This window comes from Misgurnus anguillicaudatus, chromosome 18 (assembly GCF_027580225.2).
Source record: "Misgurnus anguillicaudatus chromosome 18, ASM2758022v2, whole genome shotgun sequence".
Taxonomy (NCBI): Eukaryota; Metazoa; Chordata; class Actinopteri; order Cypriniformes; family Cobitidae; genus Misgurnus; species Misgurnus anguillicaudatus.
This window is the reverse complement of record NC_073354.2, coordinates 32,248,791-32,272,432: the sequence shown is the minus strand read 5'-3', so window position 1 is coordinate 32,272,432 and position 23,642 is coordinate 32,248,791. Positions and strand designations below refer to the sequence as shown.

The 23,642-nt window shown below is 38.0% G+C and overlaps 1 protein-coding gene across 1 annotated transcript in view; it reads left to right on the top strand.

Moving 5' to 3' along the window:
- The window catches only part of dcbld1 (discoidin, CUB and LCCL domain containing 1), a 38,871-nt gene extending 15,986 nt beyond the window's left edge, over positions 1-22,885 (top strand). Inside the window, exons 6-15 of the mRNA XM_055187145.2 lie at positions 5,584-5,717; positions 8,593-8,630; positions 10,701-10,895; positions 14,403-14,524; positions 16,571-16,727; positions 16,812-16,898; positions 16,992-17,076; positions 18,058-18,107; positions 18,664-18,783; positions 21,164-22,885. Coding sequence (XP_055043120.2) covers positions 5,584-5,717; positions 8,593-8,630; positions 10,701-10,895; positions 14,403-14,524; positions 16,571-16,727; positions 16,812-16,898; positions 16,992-17,076; positions 18,058-18,107; positions 18,664-18,783; positions 21,164-21,741 — 1,566 coding nt within the window. The 3' untranslated portion in view covers positions 21,742-22,885. The remainder of the gene's footprint in view (positions 1-5,583; positions 5,718-8,592; positions 8,631-10,700; positions 10,896-14,402; positions 14,525-16,570; positions 16,728-16,811; positions 16,899-16,991; positions 17,077-18,057; positions 18,108-18,663; positions 18,784-21,163) is intronic.
- The last annotated feature ends 757 nt before the right edge of the window (positions 22,886-23,642 follow it).

Here is a 23,642-nt window from a genome sequence, read left to right as displayed (position 1 = left end):
GGGACTTTACGTTTTTTTTATTCTGAGTGTCTATTTACATTGAGTTCAAGCGTCCTTTGTTGGCAAACCCTATTAACACCACCAGAGTCTGGTTGGAGCACTAAAGTATAATAAAGGCACACTGAAATCAACAACTTACTTGGCGCAAGCTATATCATACGGTTTGTAGATCCGGCTTTTGACTTTCGAATACACCTTTTGGAAACCTCGCTCATTTCCCTTTTCCTATCACATATCACATCGAAAAGGCATTTATTTTCAATTAAAATGAAAAAAAAGTTTGAAAAGTGAAAATAAAGTGCCTAACGATAATAATGTTTATTAAGATTTAAAGTATTTTGGGGGATAGGGTTAGGGGTCGGTGTATGGAGGGTTTTTATTCTCTTAATAATGCAGCATCCATTTTATAATTTTAATACATTTTATCATTTACATTGTATGTTAATTATTGGACCCTGTTAATCTACAAAAATATTGTGGTGCAATTTAGTGCTGCCTCACGATTAGTCGCAACTAATCGTTTGCAGAATAAAAGTTTTTGTTTACATAATATATGTGGGTGTATTGTGTATAATAATTATGTATAAATACACATAAACACATGCATGTATATAATTAAGAAACATTTGCATGTTTATATACATGTTAATGTTTATATATAATCTATATTATATATAAATATAAATATTTATTATATAAATATATTTTTTTCTTAAAATTATACATTAATGTGTGTGTATTTATATAAACATAATTATTATACACAGTACACACACATTTATTATGTAAACAAAAACTTTTATTCTGCAAACGATTAGTCGCGACTAATCGTGAGGCAGCACTAGTGCAATTAGCATCTGCCATATTGAATTACTATTTACACCTTATTGCAAATTTGATAATTTTATTTATTAAATAATAATTATTTTCACCTACTGTAAATAGCATATCGCTAAGAAAATGCTATATTGGCACTTAGTGTACTTGGTGTAAATAGCCACTGCCTTTGTTATTTCATTAGAATTCATATAATGCATTTTAATTAGAGCCATAGAAATAGTGCCGAATCTTATTTCTCATTTTACGTCAGTCACTTTACAACAGTCCAAACGAATGTTGATACATGTAGCTCCTAAAATAACTCAAAATTTATAAATAAAAAAAAAACAAAATGATTGGGCCACAAATATTAGGGGAATGTATTGACTAGAGGCCAAAAGTCAGTTCAAAACGTTTTCGGGATCAATCGAAATGGCACTGATGAAGGGTTGGTCCGGAAAACGTTTTGCACTTTTTGTGGCCCCTGGACAATAAATTCTTTTAAGGTTTCGTGTGCAGATTTCTTTTGTTTTTAAACATTTTACGCAATGTCTTTTTTTTTTTAAATCACAAAACTTAGATTTTGAGTCCCATGTTCTTAGTGTTATCTCTGACTTTGGGACTCTTTTGTATTTTCAGTAATAGTTGGAAAATAAAGAGACATATAACTACATCAAAAATACTGATAATGGGAGCATCAACTATCTTTAGTGTAAACTGCTGCCGGTCCATGTGTGCGACATCATTTAGGTCTTGAATGTGGGAATACTTTAGTCTGGCAGAGCGTGACTATCTCTCGGCATTGTGTTTTACTAATGATACATTTCCACACATTAAAATCATGGTTATGGGGGCTGGTTTTGCTCGAAGTCGTTCTAACCCCAATCACGCATCACAGATTTTTAAGAAAGACAACAGAGACACGACTCCCAGCTCAATGCACCTCCAATGGGGTCTTAACCAACAATAAAACATGGGGGGTGCATTTCCACCCCGCTGCCATCTGCTTTGATATGCGAGCAAGGAGGGCTTTAGAAAGAGCGGGAGCGATTGATTACTTCACATTGGCTTTTGTGAAGCGGGTGGAGAGGTGGATCCTGGGATTACAGACGGATAATGCCTGTTTAGTAAGGGCGTAAATCTGCCCACCAAAGCCGTTCAGCAGTTGCCTCAAACACAGATGCATTTATTCATTATTTTACATATTAATCTCAGCTCCAGGCTGCTCCATGCTTCACTGAATGAAACTTGTTTGCACTTTGTACCGTCTTCCTCTTTATGCAAATGAAAGAAACTGAATTTCAGTAGGGCACAGTTTATTGTCTCTAATTTTGTTTTTGTTACATATGACTTTGTGCTAAAGTTCCTGTTGTATATACATATCATGCACAAGTTTTATCAACAAGATGCGAACACATTTTGTTACTTTGCCATCATAAATCACAGGTAGAGACATTATAAGATAGTGATGTATTGATGGTCTGGACTGAAGGAGACATGTTCAGGTTAATGAAGCAACACTGTCTGAATAGAGAGCAGCTGTTTCTACAGATAAGATTTAGTGAATCTTCTGCAGTCCTGTCAGAGTAATGATTCACTAATGATGTAAATACAACACAGCAGACCACACAAGAGATCCTCCCATCCTTTTCTGTGTCTCGCTGCAGCTCATAGTGTTGCTCAAGATGAGCTCATATTGGAAAGCAAAAAGTTACAGTTACAGTAAATTCAAAATGTTAAATGCCCTTCATTTCAAAGTTGCTTTGGACAATTACGTCTGCGAAACGAATAAATGTAAGTTGTAAAATTCACTGCAGATAAGTTTTAATGAATTTGGTTTTGCTCGCCTGTATCTCCTCAACATAAGGAGTCCCAGGAAGTCACGATCGAATATCACACAAAAAAATAGGTCTGGCTTGTCTTTTTCACTGTGAATTAATTGGATATAGAAAAGTAGATTTCGTCCAGAAATTGAACTTGCAGCAGACTAATGCTGAGTTTACACCAACCGCGTTGGAACACTTTGAATGCATTCGAATGCGCGTGTAGAGCGGAGTAGACGCGCGGAAAATGCAAGCATTTGACGCAAGTCAGAGGCAAACTCCTGATTGGTTAACGCGGCGCGAAATTCCGCCATAGTTCAAACTTTTCAACTCAGGCGTCAGCCGCAAATTCGCGTGAACCGCAAAATGCACAAAAAACACCATTTGCGCGTACCGCATTCAACGCTCAATTCGCACATTTTGCGTGAGCTAGACGCGCGAATGAGGCAGAAACGCGTCTTCCGCGCCGCACCATGCACCTCTTCCGCGCCGCGGGACCTCCTGACGAGCGTCAACGCGTCTTCACATTGACTTAACATTGAAATCACTCACGCTTCACGCCTCTACCATGGTTGGTGTAAACGCAGCATGACAGTTGGAGGGGGCGGAGTTAACAGATGTTCCCGCCCAAGCCGTCTAGCTGACATCGGAAGAAAAGTTTGATTTTATGGGGACTTTAGGCGCAGCAGTGATAACATTACATTTTTAAGCAGCCATTGTTTTATAATTCTATTGACAAGTCTATCTCTTCAATTAAGAGAAAACATTTGCATAAAAAAAACGTGTTCCTGATGAGGTTTTATGAAAATCTGTAATACCACACTTACCCAATTTATAAAAAAACTGAAGCAACTTTTTTTTACTCATTTTGAACTGTGTATGTTTTGATAATAGTTCTGAATCTGATCTTTAACCAAATTTCTTCACAAAAAGGCAATTATTTCAGATTTTTGTTAAATACCCACATTTAAGGGGGCGTGCACCCCAAAGCTTTTACGCCCGCGGTCGGCGCATGTTTTCAATTAATTCCAATTTTTCAAATAAGCCGGCGCTCTGCAGTTTTTTCGCACTCTGTGCTGAGCGTCGAGAGTTGAAAGAGATTCAACTTTGGTCGAAAAACTCTGCTCGTCAATGTCAGTTCTCACACGGCCGTCCAATCACAATGGAGGAGGGGCGGGACAAGTATCACAACAACCAACCGGCTCACAGCTCAAGGATCACAGCTAAAAAGTGCTCGGCAGAAAAACGCCTGGAGGACATCAATTGCCAGCTGTTTTTCTGCCTAGCGCTTTTTAGCCGTGTTTAAAAATATGGGTGTGCACAACCCCTAATGGTGCACCCCCACCAGCCGTGGTAGAGGCGGCAAAAATTCGCTATTCGCACGTAGTTGGACACTTGAACATTTGAGTTCACTCGCTTCATTCGCGTGTGAAATTCTAGTCATTCAAGACATTCACACAGAAATTTGCATCATGGGAGGGGCTTCTGCAACTCAGCTAAGACTTCGCCACTCTGCTCGCTTCCTGTAATCACGTCACTACTACAGCAAGGTCCTGATTGGTTAACCCGGTGCGGAAATCCCCGAAGTTCAGATTTTTCAACTTTTTTCACGCAGCAACGCTCAATTTGCGTCGCGCTTACTGTGTGTACCGCGCCGCAGAATGCCTAATTGCATCTTTGCATTGAATTAACATGTAAATCAATTGCACTTGCCGCGTCTACCGCGTCTGGTGTAAACCCTGCATTAGAGTTTATAAGCAGAGAAAAAAAATATAGATAGGATAAAGTTTTTTTTTCCCGTTTTGTTTGTTTGTTTATTTGAAAGCAGAGGGTTTTTTCATTATATATACGGTATTTGTATGTTTATATATTTTTAGAAGAACAATTTTCACGAATGCATTTTGTGAAACTTTTGTGAAAATTACAAAAAATACTTTTCAAACTATTCAAAAAGCGAATGAGTTAACTTTAGAAGGATGATTTCAGGATTGATGTTAGTTTTTGACAAATCTCAATGTCAAAAAGTGTTCCAATCTACTTGAATTAACCATATTTTCTACCTATTTTCACCCAGTTTTTTAATTCATTTTAATTTTTGAATCTTTTTAATTTTATACATTATCATTCTACGTCAACAACATTGTAGTATTAGATGTGATTTTTTTTACAAACTTAAATAACCGTGTTGAAGGACCTTTTACTGTCATGTTTATGTTACCTGGCCCCGGCTGTGACATTTGAAAGGTTTGTGTGAAGACGTTTGCTTTGATAAAGCCCTAGAATAAGCAGTGTTTGCTAAGGAATGCTAAGCATTTCTATTGGATGCTACAATAAATTACTGTAATTGTTGCCTCTATGTTAAATTATAATGTCTCCTCAGTCAGAAATTTTACATTATTCTGCGTTATAACGAAAATGAATGCTTTGTGTTCGGTGGAAGTCTCTCTAGGCCAAATGCCAAAACAAATTAAATTGAAATACCTGTGATAGCAGGATTCATACAGGTGGATTACAACACACATAAAAATGCTGCTTTAGTACTTACTGTAGTAAACTTCTTAGATCCTATAGTGTTTTTGAACCTTCCTGTAGTAGCCTAAATATTTACATCAGTTTACCAGAATATTATAGTATACATTACTAATGTATAGTAATTACTCTAATATAATGCAGTTTGCTCCAGTTTACTATAGTAAAAACTGAATTCTACTACAGTATGTTGTCATGTTGGAGTAAATTTGTGCATTTTAACATTTGTGAAATAACCTCTTGGATAACAAACTGTACATCTGTACTTATTTTGCTTAATTTTTAAACCTCGTACATGCATGACAACATAAACGTTGTCTGTGTGAAAACATGCATGTGGAGACTTGTAGGCCTGTTCTTTATCCTCTTTCTCTCCATACCTTCATTATTGTTTCTCCCCTTTCCATTTTAGACGTCAGTTCTGTGTAAGGCAGCAGTGCATGCAGGGGTCATCATGGATCAGTTTGGAGGACCAATCACAGTGGAGGAGAGCCGAGGGCTCAGTCACTACCCTGCTGTCAGAGCTAATGGCATCCAGTCAAAAGAGTGAGTTATGCTGTGGTTTCTGTGGTTTTTCCTGAATGACAGAAGCTAGAAACCTCAGATCTGATTAATGCTACTTGCCATTTCAATGTTTTTATATTATATTATAAAGAAGACAATTTGAGCTTAATTTTCCAGGTTTCAAAATTATTTTAAGTTAAAAATTAAAAAAGTTAGAGAGACTGAGGTAAATTGGAATAGATGTTTGAATAACATCTTTTTTAATACTAAAAAACTTAATGATAAATATGTGTGTGAAACCTAGAAATGCAATGATCCCAAAGCCACAAGTCTAAAGAAGTTATGTTTCACATTTGAGGTCAATAGGCCCAAAAATGAGGTTCTTGCAAGGGTTTTTGTAAGACTAGTGCCTTTTCTAAGTGCCAGTCAGTCACAAAAAAGTTTTTTGTTTACATGCATACTCGTTCGTTCTTATTATTATTTATCCTTATGTTAGCAACTAAAATGCAGTTTCCACACCAGGAAATAAAACGTCACACAAAGATCGTTGGATTCGTTATCTAATCGGCTACACGTTCTGTCTATGATTAATTTCCATTAAGTCATTGGAGGAAAGAGCGAGTCAAATGACGTCACGATTTTTGACAGCACTGTTTGGATATTATGTATTATACTCCCGCCTACTTTTAGAAAACAAGTTTGAACACAGGTTTACGTGTTTACTAGAACCTAAAGTGTAATCTCATATACAGTGTTACGACGTAAATAGTCCTCAGATTGTATATTATATTCTATTACAAGATGTTCATGCAAATTATTTTATGGATTATATGCATTTGTGGACAAAAATGGTCATTGGATGTTTTCTATTCGACGGTTTTCATGGAATATTCACACATCTGAAACAGACTGGATTCGACTCGCGATCGTTATATCAACACAAAAGTAAGATATTACCGTGTATATTTTGCATGTTGTCATCTGGACTTCTGTCACAAAATACTACATTTATGATGCTAGACCATCTGTATCTCAAAACAGACACCATACACTGATGCTAAACCCATAGACCTTTTAAATGATGTATAGGTATGTTAATATTATTAATGTTTGTAGACAGTAGGCTATATAGATATTGTTAGCAGTGTAAAAAAACTGACGAGTTAAATGCGTCACATGTTTTTATAAAATCTTTACGGTATGTGTGTGAAAGCACGCACAGATTCCATAAAATCATTGGCAGTGTAAATGAATCAAAAATCGAACGATCCCGGAAAAATCCCAGTTGCATTTTCTGTGTATTTTCCGTATCTCTCTGTGTGAAAATTACATATGATCTTTTTAAAGAATACTGCCCCAATGACAGCTATAGACTATTTTGTTTCTGACAGTGTGACCCTAAACTTTTAATTAGTGGTTGCTTAAAATAATTTTTGGTAAAATACAAGTGCATTTGTGTATTTCTTGCCCTTATTCAGGAGAGAGGATTTATTTTGAGGCTGCAAAACCTTGACAAAACAGGTCCATCCATCCATGCCATAAACAACGGTTAGATTTTGCTAGATTAGACCGTTTAAAAAATCCAAACTAGTCTTTGCAAGCCTGTCTTCTCCTGACAAGTCATAACAAGTCTTCAGATCTTCATCTTATAGTTGAATGTGACCTTCAGATCGAGTGCATGTAGGGATTCCTGCCCTGTTAGTGTGATAAACGGTCAGGGACATTGTCTGGACGGTGTTTGTTTCACAGACGTGCCACATGGGATGGGGGCGGGTTGATAAAGATACTCCGATTGCCTTTTATTAGTGTCTCTGAGGACGATTTGGTTGTCCACTGAAGGCTGATTTATTAAGCGGATGAAAGATTTTGATAGCTAGAGATACTTCATTGATTTAGTTAGACCAACCTAGTGAAAATGTAGATTGTTTGATTTGCTTTCTTATTTGTTTTTGATGTTCTTGATGTTGATGGTAGATACCAGACTTGAACTTGTGTTAACCAGTTAAATTCAAATGTCAGCATTTGTTATGGACAGCTAGAAAGCAAAAGCAATCTGTCTATATTTGAAATTGCTTTCGTAATATTTCACATCATTAATAATGATAACCGTTTAATGATTCAGCCGAAAGGTGCTGGTGACATCAAGCACAACTTCTAAATATGAATCCCATGAAAGATGTATATGAAACGTAACTCGGTTATATTGGTTATACCAGATTGATTAGTCAAGCTAAATCTATCATTTCCACTATAAGGAGATTACGTTGATGATTCAACAGTCCTCAGGGTCTGCTTTCCTCCAGCCGAACAATGAAATCCAATATGAGTTTTAGTAATTGCATTGCTTTGATTTGGTTTGATGTCAAGCTGGTCACGTTTCTTTGCCTGGTTCGTGGGTGCTAATTACATTTGATTTCATTTTTGCATTGATTTTACTTACATTTGTCATGGTTTATTGCTCGTATTTACTTCAACGGTTATTTGCGGCACGCAATGCTCCATATATCCCTTTTTTCACGCCGTCGTAACCACTTTGCTCCCTGAGCTTTGCCTCCGATTCCTCAAATGGCATAAGAATAGTGAAAAACGAATCACAGCCAGGAAGTGGGTGAAAATTACAGGTTTTTAAGTAATAGCTCACAGAGAGGCAATTTCCCAGCGTGCTCCCCTATAATTAACACCACACCGGCTCTTTTCACGACCGCAGATGTACCCCAGTTCTGTCAGACGGGTGGATGTGGGATGCATAGAGGGAGGTCTAGCCAACGGCGTAACTGTGATTTGGCATATGAACAAAAGATTGACAATGGGAATCTCCCTGTTGGCATCAGTGGGAGTGGCCTTCGCATGACATGACCTTAATTAATCACTGTAATTATCAACTTTTAAGACTAAATAGTTTTTTTTTGTCTTACAGTGGATCCTTGTCTGAAGCCTTCACATTTGTCACAAATGGTAAGATCTAAATTTTCATTTTTGGTTGTACTAAACCTTAAATTCTGTTATTTTCGGATTCATGTGGACATATAATTAGTTTTTGCCACCTGCTGTCTGTCCTGCTGTCGACACTGTGTTACAGTTTTGCTCGACTGGTATATTGACAGCTCTGTAAAAAGCGGATGTAGTTTGGAAACGGAGCACATTATTTATGGTTTATCAGAATAAAGGGAAGGCGTGGGAACATCTTATCACCTGGGTTTGCTTTTCTTCGGCTTTTTGAATATGGCATGAACCTGCTTCCTCTGGATGACATGTCTGTGCAGATTTGTTCACACGCCGCATGCCAGACGTAGACCGGTGCCAACATGAGTCCCAAAATGTTTACCTTCTCTGATGAGCAGTATTGCATCATTTCTCACTGACAATTTGGATACATTGATCGTCTACTGTTTGCTTTAGTGAAACACACTGCAGTCAATTATTATGGATTTATCAGTGCATCTTTTTATTCGATATCACTTTAATCTCTAATGGTCCAGAGATTGTGGATTTCTGAAGGAGTAGATGAGTTCCTGGTGACAGCAAGTTGATAGATTTTTGGACACCAGTCGATGGATGTCAATTGATTCACAATAACCCAATTAGCTTAAAGCCTGTGCACAGTTAACAATGATAAGTGTCCTCAAAAAAGCCCCTTACGTAATGCTGATGTCCTTCCAGACTTTGTCAATACTCAATAGATATCTTTGTAGTTTTTTCTTTTGCTCTGGAGTAGTCAGAAATTTGCTTTCTTTTGCACCAATTAAAAATAACATGATTTGGACATGATCTTTTTTTGAAGATATGCTATTTTTCCAGCTCCTCTAGAGTAAAACATTTGATTTTTACCATTTTGGAATCTAGGTCTGGCGCTAGCACTTTTAGCATAGCTTAGCATAATCCATTGAATCTGATTAGACCATTAGCATTGCGCTAAAAAATAACCAAAGAGTTGCGATATTTTTCCTATTTAAAACTTGACGCTTCTGTAGTTACATCGTGTACTAAGACCGACAGAAAATGTAAAAGTTGCGATTTTCTAGGCAGATATGGCTAGAAACTATACTCTCATTCTGGCGTAATAATCAAGGACTTTGCTGCCGTAACATGGCTGTGATTGTGCTAAGCTATGCTTTAAGTGCTAGCACCAGACCCGGAGATCGGCTGAATGGATTCCAAAACGGTAAAAATCAAATGTTTAACTTTAGGGGAGCTGGAAAAAGAGCCCATTTTCAAAAAAAGTGGAATGTCCCTTTAAAATGCTAATGATTTTTTGGCATAATAAAACATTAATTAATAAATTAACAAATTCAATGTATTTTTGGCTATTGCTACACATAAACCCATGCGACTAATGACTGTTTTTGTGATCCGGGTTCAGATATTGCGAATACAGTGGTGCACTTTTTCAAATTGTTATACTGGTTGTATAATGTGTATAAAAAATGCAAAGTGAACCAACTTTCACTAGTGCTTTGAGACATTTGCACCCAATGTACATAGCCAAAGTATGCAAAATGTCTTCAAAGTATGCAGTTACATCAATCTGATCTTGTCTAACCTCCGGCTGATCTGTCTTTGCCCACATGCTTGATCTTTGAAACATGATAATGTGGCAGATCAGGACTAAGCACAGGATGTATTAGCCATGTTTTTCCTCTTTAAAGAAAGCGTGTGTCTTTCCCCCTCTTTTATTATAATATTGCTGTGTTCATAGCACATACGTCTCCATTTAACCATACACATGGTGGGCATTTTAAGAGCCCAGTGTTTCCTGTTGAATCAGCGTACACGTAACTGAGATTTTGCTCACATGTGCATTTTATTATGTTGGTAAATGCTAGACACAACTAGAACTAACCCCTCTTTTGATGTTCAGTTTTTGATGAATAAGAAATGTTGGAATTGATTAATGCATAAACTTCAATGAAAACATGTCTGGCCACATCACAAGATCACTGAGATGTAACGGCTTTGACCTTTATTTAAATGCATATATGCATTTTCTAACCTAACCTACAGAATGGTTCGCTTTTTCTCCTACAGACTGCGATAAACAGTCAGTTCTTCAGATGGTGGCAACCTTCACAAGCTCCTCATGGCACAATATCACCTCTGATGGGTTTGAAGTTGAGTGGTTCCCTAACAGCACCCACCCATCCGTCTCAGAGGACCCTGCTGAAGTAAATAACAGTCCACAGTGGCTCCAGATCGACCTCGGAGAAAAACGAAGGATCACAGGTAATACACACTTGCAGTACATTCTAGGATTGCCTTCTTCATGCATGCTTTGCTGGCCTAGTTATCTTTCAAGGCATCGTACTATACAATGCTGTCTAGGTATGCCTGCTAGACAAAATTTTGCGCTTTTATGACTTGTCGCGTATCTGGATACCCACAATTCCTGACGCTTGTGTTGCCGGATGTCTCCAAGCTTCCATTGAAATGAACGAGATCATTCAAAATTTTGCGCTTTTATGACTTGTCGCATATCTGGACACGCACAATTCCTGATGATCGTTTTGCCGGAAGTCACCAAGCTTCCATTGAAATGAACGAGATCATTCATAATTTTTCGCTTTTATGACTTGTCGCGTATCTGGACACGCACCATTCCTGATGCGCGTGTTGCCCAAAGTTGTCAAGCTTCCATTGAAATGAACGAGATCATTCAAAATTTTGCGCTTTTATGACTTGTCGCATATCTGGACACGCACCATTCCTGACGCTCGTGTTGCCGGATGTCTCCAAGCTTCCATTGAAATGAACAAGATCATAAATTTTTTTTCGCATTCATGACTTGTAGCGTATCTGGACACACACAATTCCTGACGCTCGTGTTGCCGGAAGTCACCAAGCTTCCATTGAAATGAACAAGATCATTCAAAATTTTGCACTTTCATGACTTGTCGCGTATCTGGACACCCACAATTCCTGACGCTCGTGTTGCCGGAAGTCGCCAAGCTTCCATTGAAATGAACGAGATCATTCAAAATTTTGTGCTTTTATGACTTGTCGCGTATCTGGATACCCACAATTCCTGACGCTCGTGTTGCCGGAAGTCACCAAGCTTCCATTGAAATGAACGAGATCATTCAAAATTTTGTGCTTTCATGACTTGTCGCGTATCTGGACACACACAATTCCTGACACTCGTGTTGCCGGAAATCGATACGCTTCCATTGAAATGAATGAGATCATTTAAAATGTTGTGCTTTTATGACTCCAAAACACCATTGTTGTGTAAACAAACAACCAAAATGCATAAAAACCTTGTTGTGTAAACAGCCCTTTAAATCTCATTACTAGACTTGATCCCAACACAAACAACAATTTGAAATACCTGAGGATGGGTTAAGAGGGGTAATTATCCTCTCAAAAGGGCTTTCTCGTGATCAGCTCTGGAGTTTTAAGCATTACTCTCTGTGTAGACCAACGGGATGTTCATCAACTAACTGGTATCTGTGTCTTTTGAACAGTTCCTGGTATCACATGAAAGCAAAGAAAGACCCTCTCTGTGTCCATTCATCCCAAGTACAAACCCTCTTACAAAAGCACATTTAAATATAGGAAGATGCCGGACGTGTCGTTTATTTTGAGCGTGCAGCGTGTAGTCAGCACAGGCGAGGTAAATCCGCTCTGCTTGAAGAGTCACGGTGTACTCGAAGCAAGATAATGCTCACTTTGTCTCCAATGTGGGAACTGTGGTTTGGGATATGATAACCTTGAGTGAAACCAGCACAGTTCAGAGTAAAAGCTCTGTTATCTTCATGGTGATGCCGTAAATTTGCCAGGCTAAATATGGCTCAAGAAAAATTGTCTATGTCCTTAGGGTCTCCATGTTCTGGTGTTATTTTTCATCTGTGTGAATAAAAACGTAATAGTAAATTGCTAAGAGAGTATCGTAAATACAGCAAAAAGGCACAGGGGGTTATTTGTTATAATTATTTTTTATGGATATAAGTCACAGTTTAGTCCATTTAAAATTATACTTCTACCTAATATTAAAATCACTCTATGATTTACCCTCAAACAATCCAAGATACATATGTCTATCATCTTTCAAACAAACACATTTTGAGATATTTTAGTAAATGTCTTTTCCAAGTTTATAATGGGAGAAAACTGGGACCAGGGAACAACTTCTGACTTTAAACCCCAAAAATGTGCATTCATGCTTTACAGAGGTAATCCACACAGCTTCAAGGGGTTAATAAGTCATGCCAAAAAACGCTCACTACTCTAAAACCAAGATGAGTCCAGGATGTCGCTGTTACCAGAAGCTAGTTATTACAGTTTATAAAGTTTAAGATATGGCTATTTTTTACAATACCGTAAAAGACCTTTATTAACCCATTGGAGCTATGTGGATTACACGTGTGGATGCACTTTTTTTTGGCTTCAAAGTCAGTTATTTCCTGAACCTCAATGTGTCCTGTCTGGAAGATGATGACCATGTGTGTCTTGGATTGCTTGAGGATGAGTACATCATGGGTAGTTTTGATATTTGACAGTAGTGTATCACATTAATGACTAGTACCCTACTGAAAAATCACCAACATGAGCTGGTGAGCTGGTTTTATCTGGTCTCCCAACTTGGTTTTAGCTGTTATTAGGGTGGGAGGACCAGCTACTGCCACCTTAAATCAGCTAAAACCAGCTACCAGCTTATGCTGGTCTAAGCTGAATTTTTCAGTAGGGTAATGATATTTTGATATTGCAAAATAAACTTGTATTTCATTCATATAATGACAAGATAAATAAAAACTAGTGTGTACTAAAATAGAAAAAAAGGGAATTTCCCTCCATATTTATATAAAAAATGTTGGTTGGTCTTGAATAAGATCATACCTCCTGTCTAGGTGGGACCTTAAATGAAAATATTTGGTAAACCCTGGTCTAATGCTATGTACACAGCAAACGCGGGGCATCGCGTTACTTTCGGGATTTAACTTCGTGTCATGCATATATTTTGCTCAAGTTGAATATTTTCGTTTTGGTGAATAGCGTTTGAGGCTAATACCGCGTGTTTTTGCATCAAACGCGCCGCCCATATCGTGTCATTCGCATCACCCCACGCGAGGACGCGTCTGATAACGTCTTTGCATTGACTTTGTTTGTAATCTACTCGTGCAAGTTGTTGATCTAGCATCTGGTGTAAACCCACAATAGGAGATATTCTTACCCGTTCAGTTTTATAATTCCTCTCTTGTTTATTTTGGTGTATACATACATATTAATCTTCAAGGACAAGTTTTAATGGCTTTTAAAAAGGTACCACCTCCTCGCAGGTTTCTTTTCTTGCTTTAAACGGCTGCTTCTCTTTGAACTTTTCAGGCTTTTCACAGACGAGTAACTTCCTTTGACAACTCAAGCACACTTTCAAGTCATCACACTTCAATCTCAAAACTTCACACTTTTTCTAAATGAAGTGGTGGCTCCACATCTTTGATGTTCTTAATTGTTCTCAGTGGGTAATAACAGGGCTTTGGGTCTTTCAGCACTATCGTGTAAACTTCACTTCAGCGTTTTCCTCAAGAATGTGATATTTAACTGAAAGAGTCCGGTGGTGGTTGTCTGGAAGTGCTTTGAAATAAAGTCTATAGCCTAATGGTACATCAAATTTCTCATCTTACTGAATGCTTACATCACAGGAAAATGACTTGAAGAGCACTTAGGGCTAAATGCCTTGTGTAAGAGTTTTGTTGTCATGATGAATTTTTCTGATTAACTGGTTTTGTTTTCTAGGTATTTTGACAACAGGGTTGACTATTGCGAACCTTGAATATTTTGTGAAAAACTACAAGATTGAGTACAAAGAGAGGAATCGCTGGCGGGTGTTTACCCAGTATAACAGCTCCAGTGATATGGTAAGACGGTCTTTACAGTTTACGGTCTTTTTTACATAACATGCACTATCATGCAAAATATGATCAGTCCTTGTGAAAATTAACTGTGTGGTTTTTTTATAGTAAAAGTATAATAATCATAGTTTGGGCAGGTTGATTATCATTTGTAATACCAGAGTTTTACTAAAAATATCATGGTATATAAACTAAATTTGTGGATACAGTGGTTTCACTAAAAATTAAACCAATAAATGACAGTAAATTTTCATAGGGGACATTTCATGCTTATTTATATAGCTAATTTTAACATTTATGCATTCGAAAAATGCTTTTATCCAAAGCGATTTATACTACGTACACACCAAACGCAGGGCATCGCGTTACTCGCTCTAGATTACTCGCGGGATTTAACTTGGTGTCATGCGAATTTTTTGCTCAAGTTGAATATTTTCAACTTGGGCGAAGACACGTTTGAGGCGAATAGCGAATTTTTTCGTGTCAAACGTGCTCCCATATCGCGTCATTCGCATCGCCCCACGCGAGGAGGCATCTGATCGCGTCTTTGCATTGACTTTGTATGTAATCTACTCGCGCAAATTGTTGAACTCGCATCTGGTGTGAACCCACAGTTACTGTGCATTGTAAGGTAGCCTATACATTTTTTATCATCGTTCCCTGGGTTCGAGCCTGACCCATGAATGTTGCATTGTTTCAAAAGAAGCTTTACATGAAAGACGAAGAAAATTGGACAATTATTAAAGGTGGGAATTATTAAACTGTATTTTATGCATTCTGACTAATTAACACGGGTTAATGCTGCGTTCACACCAGCCGCGTTAGAGGCGTCAAGCACGAGTGATTTCAACCTTAAGTCAATGTAAAGACGCGTTTGCGTGCCTCTGGAGGTCTCGTGGCGCGAATGAGACGCGATTCTGCCTTATTTGTGCGTCTAGTTTGCGTGAATGGTGCGAATTGAGCATTGCCGCGGGAAACGCGCAAGTTGAAAAATCTGAACTTTGGCGGAAAATGTGCCGCGTTAACCAATCAGGAGCTTGCTCTAGTAGTGGCGGGATGACAGGAAATGAGCAGAGTCGCAGAAGCCCCTCCCATGGCGCAAATTTCCGGATGAATATCTCCGACTAGAATTTCATGCATGAAAGAAGCGAGTACACTCAAAATGTTCAAGCGTCCATTGGGCTGTCACAATGATAAAATAATCGTCTCATCGCGATTGTTCGACCTCATCGCAATGATTTCAGATCACCGCAATGATTGCACATCTCTCTAAAAACACAAGGGGGAGCTGCAGCGCCTGTGTAAACGAGAACGTATCGGATGGCGTATCGGATTGCAAAGCCATTCAATACAGTGGAAAAACTTTGATAAGCAGTATGAACTACCAGGTAAAACATACATTTCCAAAACAGCTATTCCAAATTTAAAGTGAAGAATGCTTTTTTTAAGGATTTGTAGGGAATTTTTTTTTTTTGCAGCCACTACACACGTGGTCTGGTACTAATTTTGTTTATTATTTTGTTTATTTCTTAGGAAGAATTTACACTTTTTTAAAGAAATGTTCATTAAATAATTGCTTTTTAATATTTGTGTATTAATATTTACTGCAAGGTAAACCTTATTTCATGAACAAACCAAAAAATTATGAGATTTAAATATCAAAGCAATAAAACAGATAATTAATCGTCAAAGTCCTAAACAGGAAAATTAATCGTCATAACCGTCACAATTTATTAGACAATTAACCGTCAGCCAAATTTCATAACCGTGACAGCCCTAAGCGTTCAACTACGCGTGGTAGACGCGAATTTGATGCCTCAAATGCGTCTGGTGTGAACCCACAGTAAGAGTTGAATTCCTAATGCTAAACATAGGCAAAGTGTCAAAAAAGCAGTTGGACGTGTGACAGAGTATTTCTGGTGTAAAACAACGTAAGGGGGAAGTAAACGATGACTTTAAATTTTAACTATCCCTTTAAGAATGTAAATGTAAGTGCAATGTTTTTTATTAAGAATGTAAATATAAATGCAAATGTTTCTTCTTCAATCTTAGATTTTTGAAGGAAATGCAGACAGCTTCCACCAAACACGCAACACCTTCCATCCGTCCATCGCAACACGATTCATTCGCGTTGTCCCTCAACAATGGCACAGAATAATGGCCATGAGAGTTCAGCTTCTGGGCTGTCCTTACATAAAACCTGCCCCAGGTACGTTTGTGTGGCATAAGTGTTTTACAACCGATTTTTTTACATTTAAACTATTAACTAAAGCTCGGTTTTGTCTCTGTGTAGTGAATTCATCTCAGGTGACACAGGAGGCCCTGCCTACGCAGCCTATTCAGAATATGACTAAGCCGGTTCCTTCTCAGGCTGATCTGGGTATGACTGTCAGACTTAAAATGATGAAGTACACATTACAGAAGTGCTGGTTTTCTTCCTCTATCTAACCTGTCTTGTATTTTTACTTCTCAGTTCATCTCATTGTAATCATCGTGCCCATTGTTCTGCTCGTGGTCCTTCTGCTGGTGGGGATTTGTGTTGTTAAAATGCTATACAGGTAAGTTAATCGTATTCACGTTGGTTAATTAGCCAAGTTGTTGTTGAGAATAAAACGTGTACTCTTTTAATAACCGCCGAGAGGAAGTCATTTACGAATTATGTCAGATAACACATTTAAAGCCTCATACATACATTTTTATGTATCGGGGAAAATACTCCAAAGTCAAAGTCCTCTACTAAACATCTGCATTAATTTGACCCCTGTAAGGAACTTGTTTTATTCTGTTGATGAAGTTTTTAACCGAGTAAATCCAAATGTGTGTTTACGTTATTTAGGAAAATTAATTAATTAAACAACTTAAAATGTATTCTTAATAATTAAACCTGGTTCTTGCAATAAGTATAGACATAAAAGCTGGCATGGTGCTCAAAGAGAAAAGAAAATAGTGGCCATATTTTTTATTTTTCGTAGCTTTGTATTTTCGACCTTCAGTCCATTTATAGTGTTGAATAAAGACTACGATTTTCCAGGCATTGCTGTTGTATTTTGTCTGCCTATTCTCTGTTGTCTGTCTTAAGGGTCAGATATGTTCAATGGAGGACTGGATCTCAGTCTGTATGAAACCCCCATTATCAAACACAGCAGTGATTCACCTGCCCTAACAGATACTACAGCCGCTGGTGTCCATAAAGCAGCAACCGTAAACTGATATGAACTGAGCACCTCGTGCCCTGTTGTGATTTCTCTGCAACACAAGGCACTTGTGTTTCCATTCATAAAGAATGGAAATGTTAAGGGAGGAAGATAAAGGAAGGGTTGAGGGTCAAAGGTCAGTGTCAGTAGATGTGCCAGCTGAATCAGTCTCTGGAGAGAGAGAGCTCTATGATGTAATGATGATCAATGAGTACAGATGCTTTCATAGAGGTGTTTCAGGGGAATAGTATGGCTTTTTTATGTGTTGTGAATGATGAGGGTTTAGAGAGACTGCGGACTGTGCCACCTGTGTCTCTGTTGCTGATGTTTGTCATTGTCCCACAGTAAGAAGACAAAGGAGAACACGTACGGCTCTGCGGATGCACATCACACGGGTCAGTGAATACACTTAAAGGGACAGTTCATCCGAAAATAAAAATGTGTTTTATAATTTACATCACAAATTACATTTCATGTGATTGCATACCTGTATGATGTTCATGTCCATGCAATAAAAGTATACTTGACAAAGAGCTGACAAGCTCTACATTTGCATCACAAAGTTGCTTTCAAAACACGTGATTTAGGATTGCCTTTTATAGGGTTGTGTGGGGAATAGATAAGAAATAATACTGGAAACTGATAAAGAAAAAAAATCATACTGGTTTAAAACGGCACAAGACTGATAAAGCATTGACAGAATTTTCATTTTTAAGTGTTTTTTTAACACGATAACGTTAAATGCAGAAATTTAGGTACAGGCAAACCTGACTGTAAAGGCATATTTAATTTTTTTAATCTTTAATCATTCTTATTATCACCATGACATCTCCCTTTTTATATACTTTCCTTTTTTTGTCTGCATGCATAATTTAAGGCCTAGCTGCTTGACTAGCGTGAAGAGTAAGTCCGTTCTTTCACGGCTGATAGTTTAATGATTCTCATCTACAGGCTGTTGGAGACAGATAAAACAGCCGTTTGCCAGACATCAGTCCACAGAGTTTACCATTAAATACAACACTGAGAAGGACCCCATCCAGAAACTAGACTTGGTAACCAGTGCAATGGCAGGTGAGATTGAACAAGCTTCGACAAGCACATATTTGGTGTTTAATATATAGCTAATATATAGTGGTTTTCGGACCAAACAGTGAGTGGAGCAAACCAGTGTTGGGGAAGCTTGCTTTAAAACTGTTGCTTACCGAGCTTCTTGTGATAAGCGTCTGTAAACTCCATTCAAGAAATTCCTAAGGTAGTAAGCAGCCAGCAGCCATATCACCCTGTAGCCCAAGACAGCTTGCCCACTGAAGCTAAGCAGGGCTGAGCCTGGTCTGTACTTGGATGGGAGACCACCTGGGAAAACCAGGTTGCTGCTGGTAGAGGTGTTAGTGAGACCAGCAGGGGGTGCTCACCCTGTGGTCTGTGTGGGTCCTAATGCCCCAGTCATCCCCTCATACTAATTGGCTATATCACTCTGTCTCCTCTCCACTAATAAGCTGGTGTGTGGTGGGCGTTCTGGCGCAATATGGCTGCCGTCGCATCATCCAGGTGGATGCTGCACATTGGTGGTGGTTGAGGAGATTCCCCCATTCATATGTAAAGCGCTTTGAGCACTGGAAAAGCGCTATATAAATGTAACGAATTATTATAGTAAGGGGACATTTACAACTAAAACCATAAACGTTTTATGCGTTAACCGTACGGCAAAAAAAACCTGGGCAAAAATATATATATATATATACATGCATGCATACATACATACATACACACATACATACACACATACATACACACATACACACATACATACATACACACATACATACACACACACACACACACACACACACACACACACACACACACACACACACACACACATATATATATATACACACACACACACACACACACACACACACACACACACATATATATATATACATATATACATTTATATACATTTATATTTAAATATATGCTAAATCCCTGTTGTAGAAAGTGAAGCTTAATTAAATATATTTTTTAATTTGAAAATTCAATATCAACATATATTTCAAAATGTATTTCAGGGGCAACACATACATGTCTTATTTTACAACCCATACAGCAAAAAAATATATATTTATCCTGGCCAAAATATAAAAGTTTAGAAAGTATATTTTTGCAGTTGAAAATATATTTAGTGTAACCTTTTTAAACCTGTTTGCAGGTTAAAACACCAACAACGTTTTTCTTCCAATGCGACGTGAATATAAAAATGTATTTCAAAATATACAAAAAATGGCCAAAAAAATATTGGTGAAAATTTTATTTTTGTAAACATATTTCAAAATATATTGCTGAAAATATTTTGGGGCCTTTTTTATATACATATTGAAATATATTTAAAATTGTATTTGAATTTCTTTTGCCATATGGGTTGGTCGTTGATTTACATGTCAGCGAGGTGCATGCACAATACTGGGATGCATAATGAAGCTTTAGTTCTTTTTGCAAATGCTTGTGAACTGGGATTGTTTTGGCAAAGCTGTTGTCTGTACACAAAATTCAATGCAAAGAAAAAAATCAGTTTTTTATTCGTTGTATGTATTTTATAAATGCTCCCTTCGTTTGTTGTATGCCAAAAATTCAGCAGCTAGGAAATCTTACTAAAGTTTTTGAAATTTAAATTTATATTACATATAAATATTAAAATATAACTTATCAGGACTGGGCACACAGCCAAAGTGTTTAATTCTGCCACTGTAGTCTGGTAAAAGACCTGAACACTTTCTTGAGAGATTTTCATAGACTGATAATGGAGCAATTTATGACATTATCATCCTGCACTGTGCCAAGAAACAATTTTTTTTTTTTTAATAATGGCAACCGCCTGAACGCTCGGCCAGATGAACGTGTCTGCTGATGCTGAATTGACAGTTTTCCCTCTGCTCTCCTTTAGGGCTGTAATTAATGATGATTTGAGGTTTGCCCAAGACGTCAAGCTTACATCCACTTATTAAACCTCGACGCTTGACTTTCAGCCTCTCAGAGGAAATATATTAAGGTTTCCATTGATTTTAGTTTGCTGTAACATTTTTAGTCTTAATTACAGTTGTAGAGAGATGCAGACAGTTTACTTATTACTCTGTCAGCTGTTCCTTAATTAGACCGTAAGGGAGCGTCCTCAAAATATCAATTTTTTTATGTTCCTCATATGATGGCACTGGTTATTTCGCGTTCTTGGTCCTATTCTTTAAACATGCCACAGTTGGTTAACCAGGTACATTTCTAGAACTAAGCATAAACCAGGATTTTCTTGATTTTCATTTCAAGCCGTCTTAACATAGAAACGTATCCAACTTCTTATCAAGAAGATATCTCAGGTTATACTATTAATAAGCATGTTCATAGACACTGTTGTCATTGTTTTATTGCTCCCATACTGAATATCCCTCTTTATTTTCAGCCGAGTACCAGCAGCCACTTATGCTTGGCACGGATACAGTGTCTAGAAAAGGCTCAACATTCCGGCCCATGGACACGGATGCCAAAGACAAGGACATTGAGGCTACATCTCACTATGACCGCTTGCAAACAGGAATCCAGTACGCCTTGCCACTGACCAATCAGGAGCCGGAGTACGCCACGCCCATCATCGAGCGCCACGCTTTCCGCAAAGATCCCTTCATAACAGATCCCAGCTACAGCGTTCCAGGGGCGGTACTTAACAAAAGCCCATCGTTTCGGGCGATTGAGGGCAATAACTGTAGAAAAGTGATCGGAGGGCTGGCTGGAAGCTACCAGATGCCTCAGGCCAAAAAAGACGGAGGGAAGTGCTTAGAGGGCATCTACGACAGCCCGAAAATCCGCAAGTCTGTCAGACAAAATGGAAATTTGGAGTACCAGAGACCCCAGATAAAAGCCCCCGTGCATGAGTGCTATTCAACTCCAAGAGACTGTGTTAGACTGGCCATCTCTGGACCCAGACCGGACCCGGAGGGCAGTAGATCTGACCCAGAGGGCAGCAGCTCAGATGGTACCTGAGCAGAACTATACTGTGATGTGCTTGATATATCAACGAAATCACCTCCAGATTCTTCTGTTAACTTATTTGTATGTAAGGGACACCTTTGTTTTGTATTTTTGCAGTTGAAGACAGATGGGGATGTGAAATTGTGTATTGCTGTGTATATATGACTTGCATCGTTTTAAATAATCGTTTTTATTCTTTCTCCTGTTTCGTGAAATGGGAATCTTTTTGTTTTTAATTAATGCGATAACACTTTACAGTAAGGTTGTATGTGTTAACATTAGTAAGTGCATTAACTTACATGAACTAACAATAAGCAATATAGTTTATCAGCATTTGAATAGTTTGGTTCCAAAAACAGATAACTATAGGCTGCTATAGAAGTTTTGTTTATTGTTAGTTCATGATAGCGCATTTACAAATTTTATCATATACAACCTTTATTGTAAAGTGTTACCAAATGCTTTGCCTGTATCAGAGGACAAACAACAAAATGCAGAAATATGCAAAAAATGTATTTGTTCCCTACACAAGCAGAAAGCGAACTGTGAAAGTGAGCCAGATTTTTATGCATACAATGTGATCATCTCAATTTTTTTTAATCCCAGGTCTACAGGTGGAAAACTAGAGATGGTTTTGTTGCTTTCTAACCCAGTAGACTGGTTGTAAGGATTGTATGTTTACCTTATATTTACCAGTTTTTCTGTCATTTTATTTCCTGCTTCTTCATGCTGATTTAATTTTCTTCTTCATGCCGACTGTTGTCCTGATGTCAATGTATTGGGGCACTTTGTTTCTTTGTCCAGATGATTGTTGACTGCGAGGCAATAACAGACTGAAATGTTATTTGGTCCTGTTCGTTTAGTGTATGGGAGTATACATGCATAAGTACATGTTTGATTTGTATATTAAGATGAGAAACAAAAAATAGAGGAAATGTTACTGCGTTCCTGAAGATCTGGGCATTGCTGCTGTGTTTGAAGGACAATCCTTGTTAAAGATTTCAGACAGGTCTTCATTTCTGTGAAATGTTGGTGGGGATTTGGTTTGGGACTATGCCCATGAAGATCTTGTCATGCTGGTGTGTTGAAGTGCTGGGAATCTCAATGCTGTGTTTGTGCTCATCTTAAACCCTGATTAAAAACACCAGCTGCTGAACCTGCCTTATGAAGGTCTGTTCACTTTCAAAAATGTGCACATCTGAGCAGAACCAAAATAATTTTAAGGCTTTACTTAAGGTTTTGGTGAAAACAGGTTGTCAAACCAGGCATCTCAGAAACCCTTGTGTGGTATTGACAAGAATGTAACAGTGTAGTGTTAGCTTATTGACTCTCTCTGTTTTAACCTGACTGCCACAGATTTCAGTGTGAGGTCATAGTATAAAATGCAGGCATATAGGTACACATACAACCACACATGTACAAACAATTAAGGCTAGATAAAGCCTTTTATTTTATTAAGTGTATTTGATAAAGCTTTATTTTAGCAACACAAGGGTTTGATCTCGGGTAACAAAGTTCAATCTGTTTTAAGTCGATCTGAAAAAAATCCAGTGGGTTGATATCTTATGGCTTTATTAGTTCATTTAGTAGGCTATTATTTATTGTAGCTAATGGACTTATTTTATGTTACAAACGCGGCGTTGCCAACTATTTTAAATGTAAAACTAGGTAAAGTCTCTTATCGTACCAGATGACGTCATACTGACGACGCAATCAATAGTTTTTTTTTCGACAGGCGCATCACGTCAAGGTGCCGCGAGAGCAAAAAAAAAAAAAAAAAAGGTGCCGCGAGAGCGATACGAGAAATCATACAAAGAAGTTTAATTTCGAATCGCTCTCGCGGTACTTTGACGTCATCTGCTTGTTAGTTCTGGCGGCGCTGCCTGAAGTGGAACAAGGGCGTGCATGTTGAC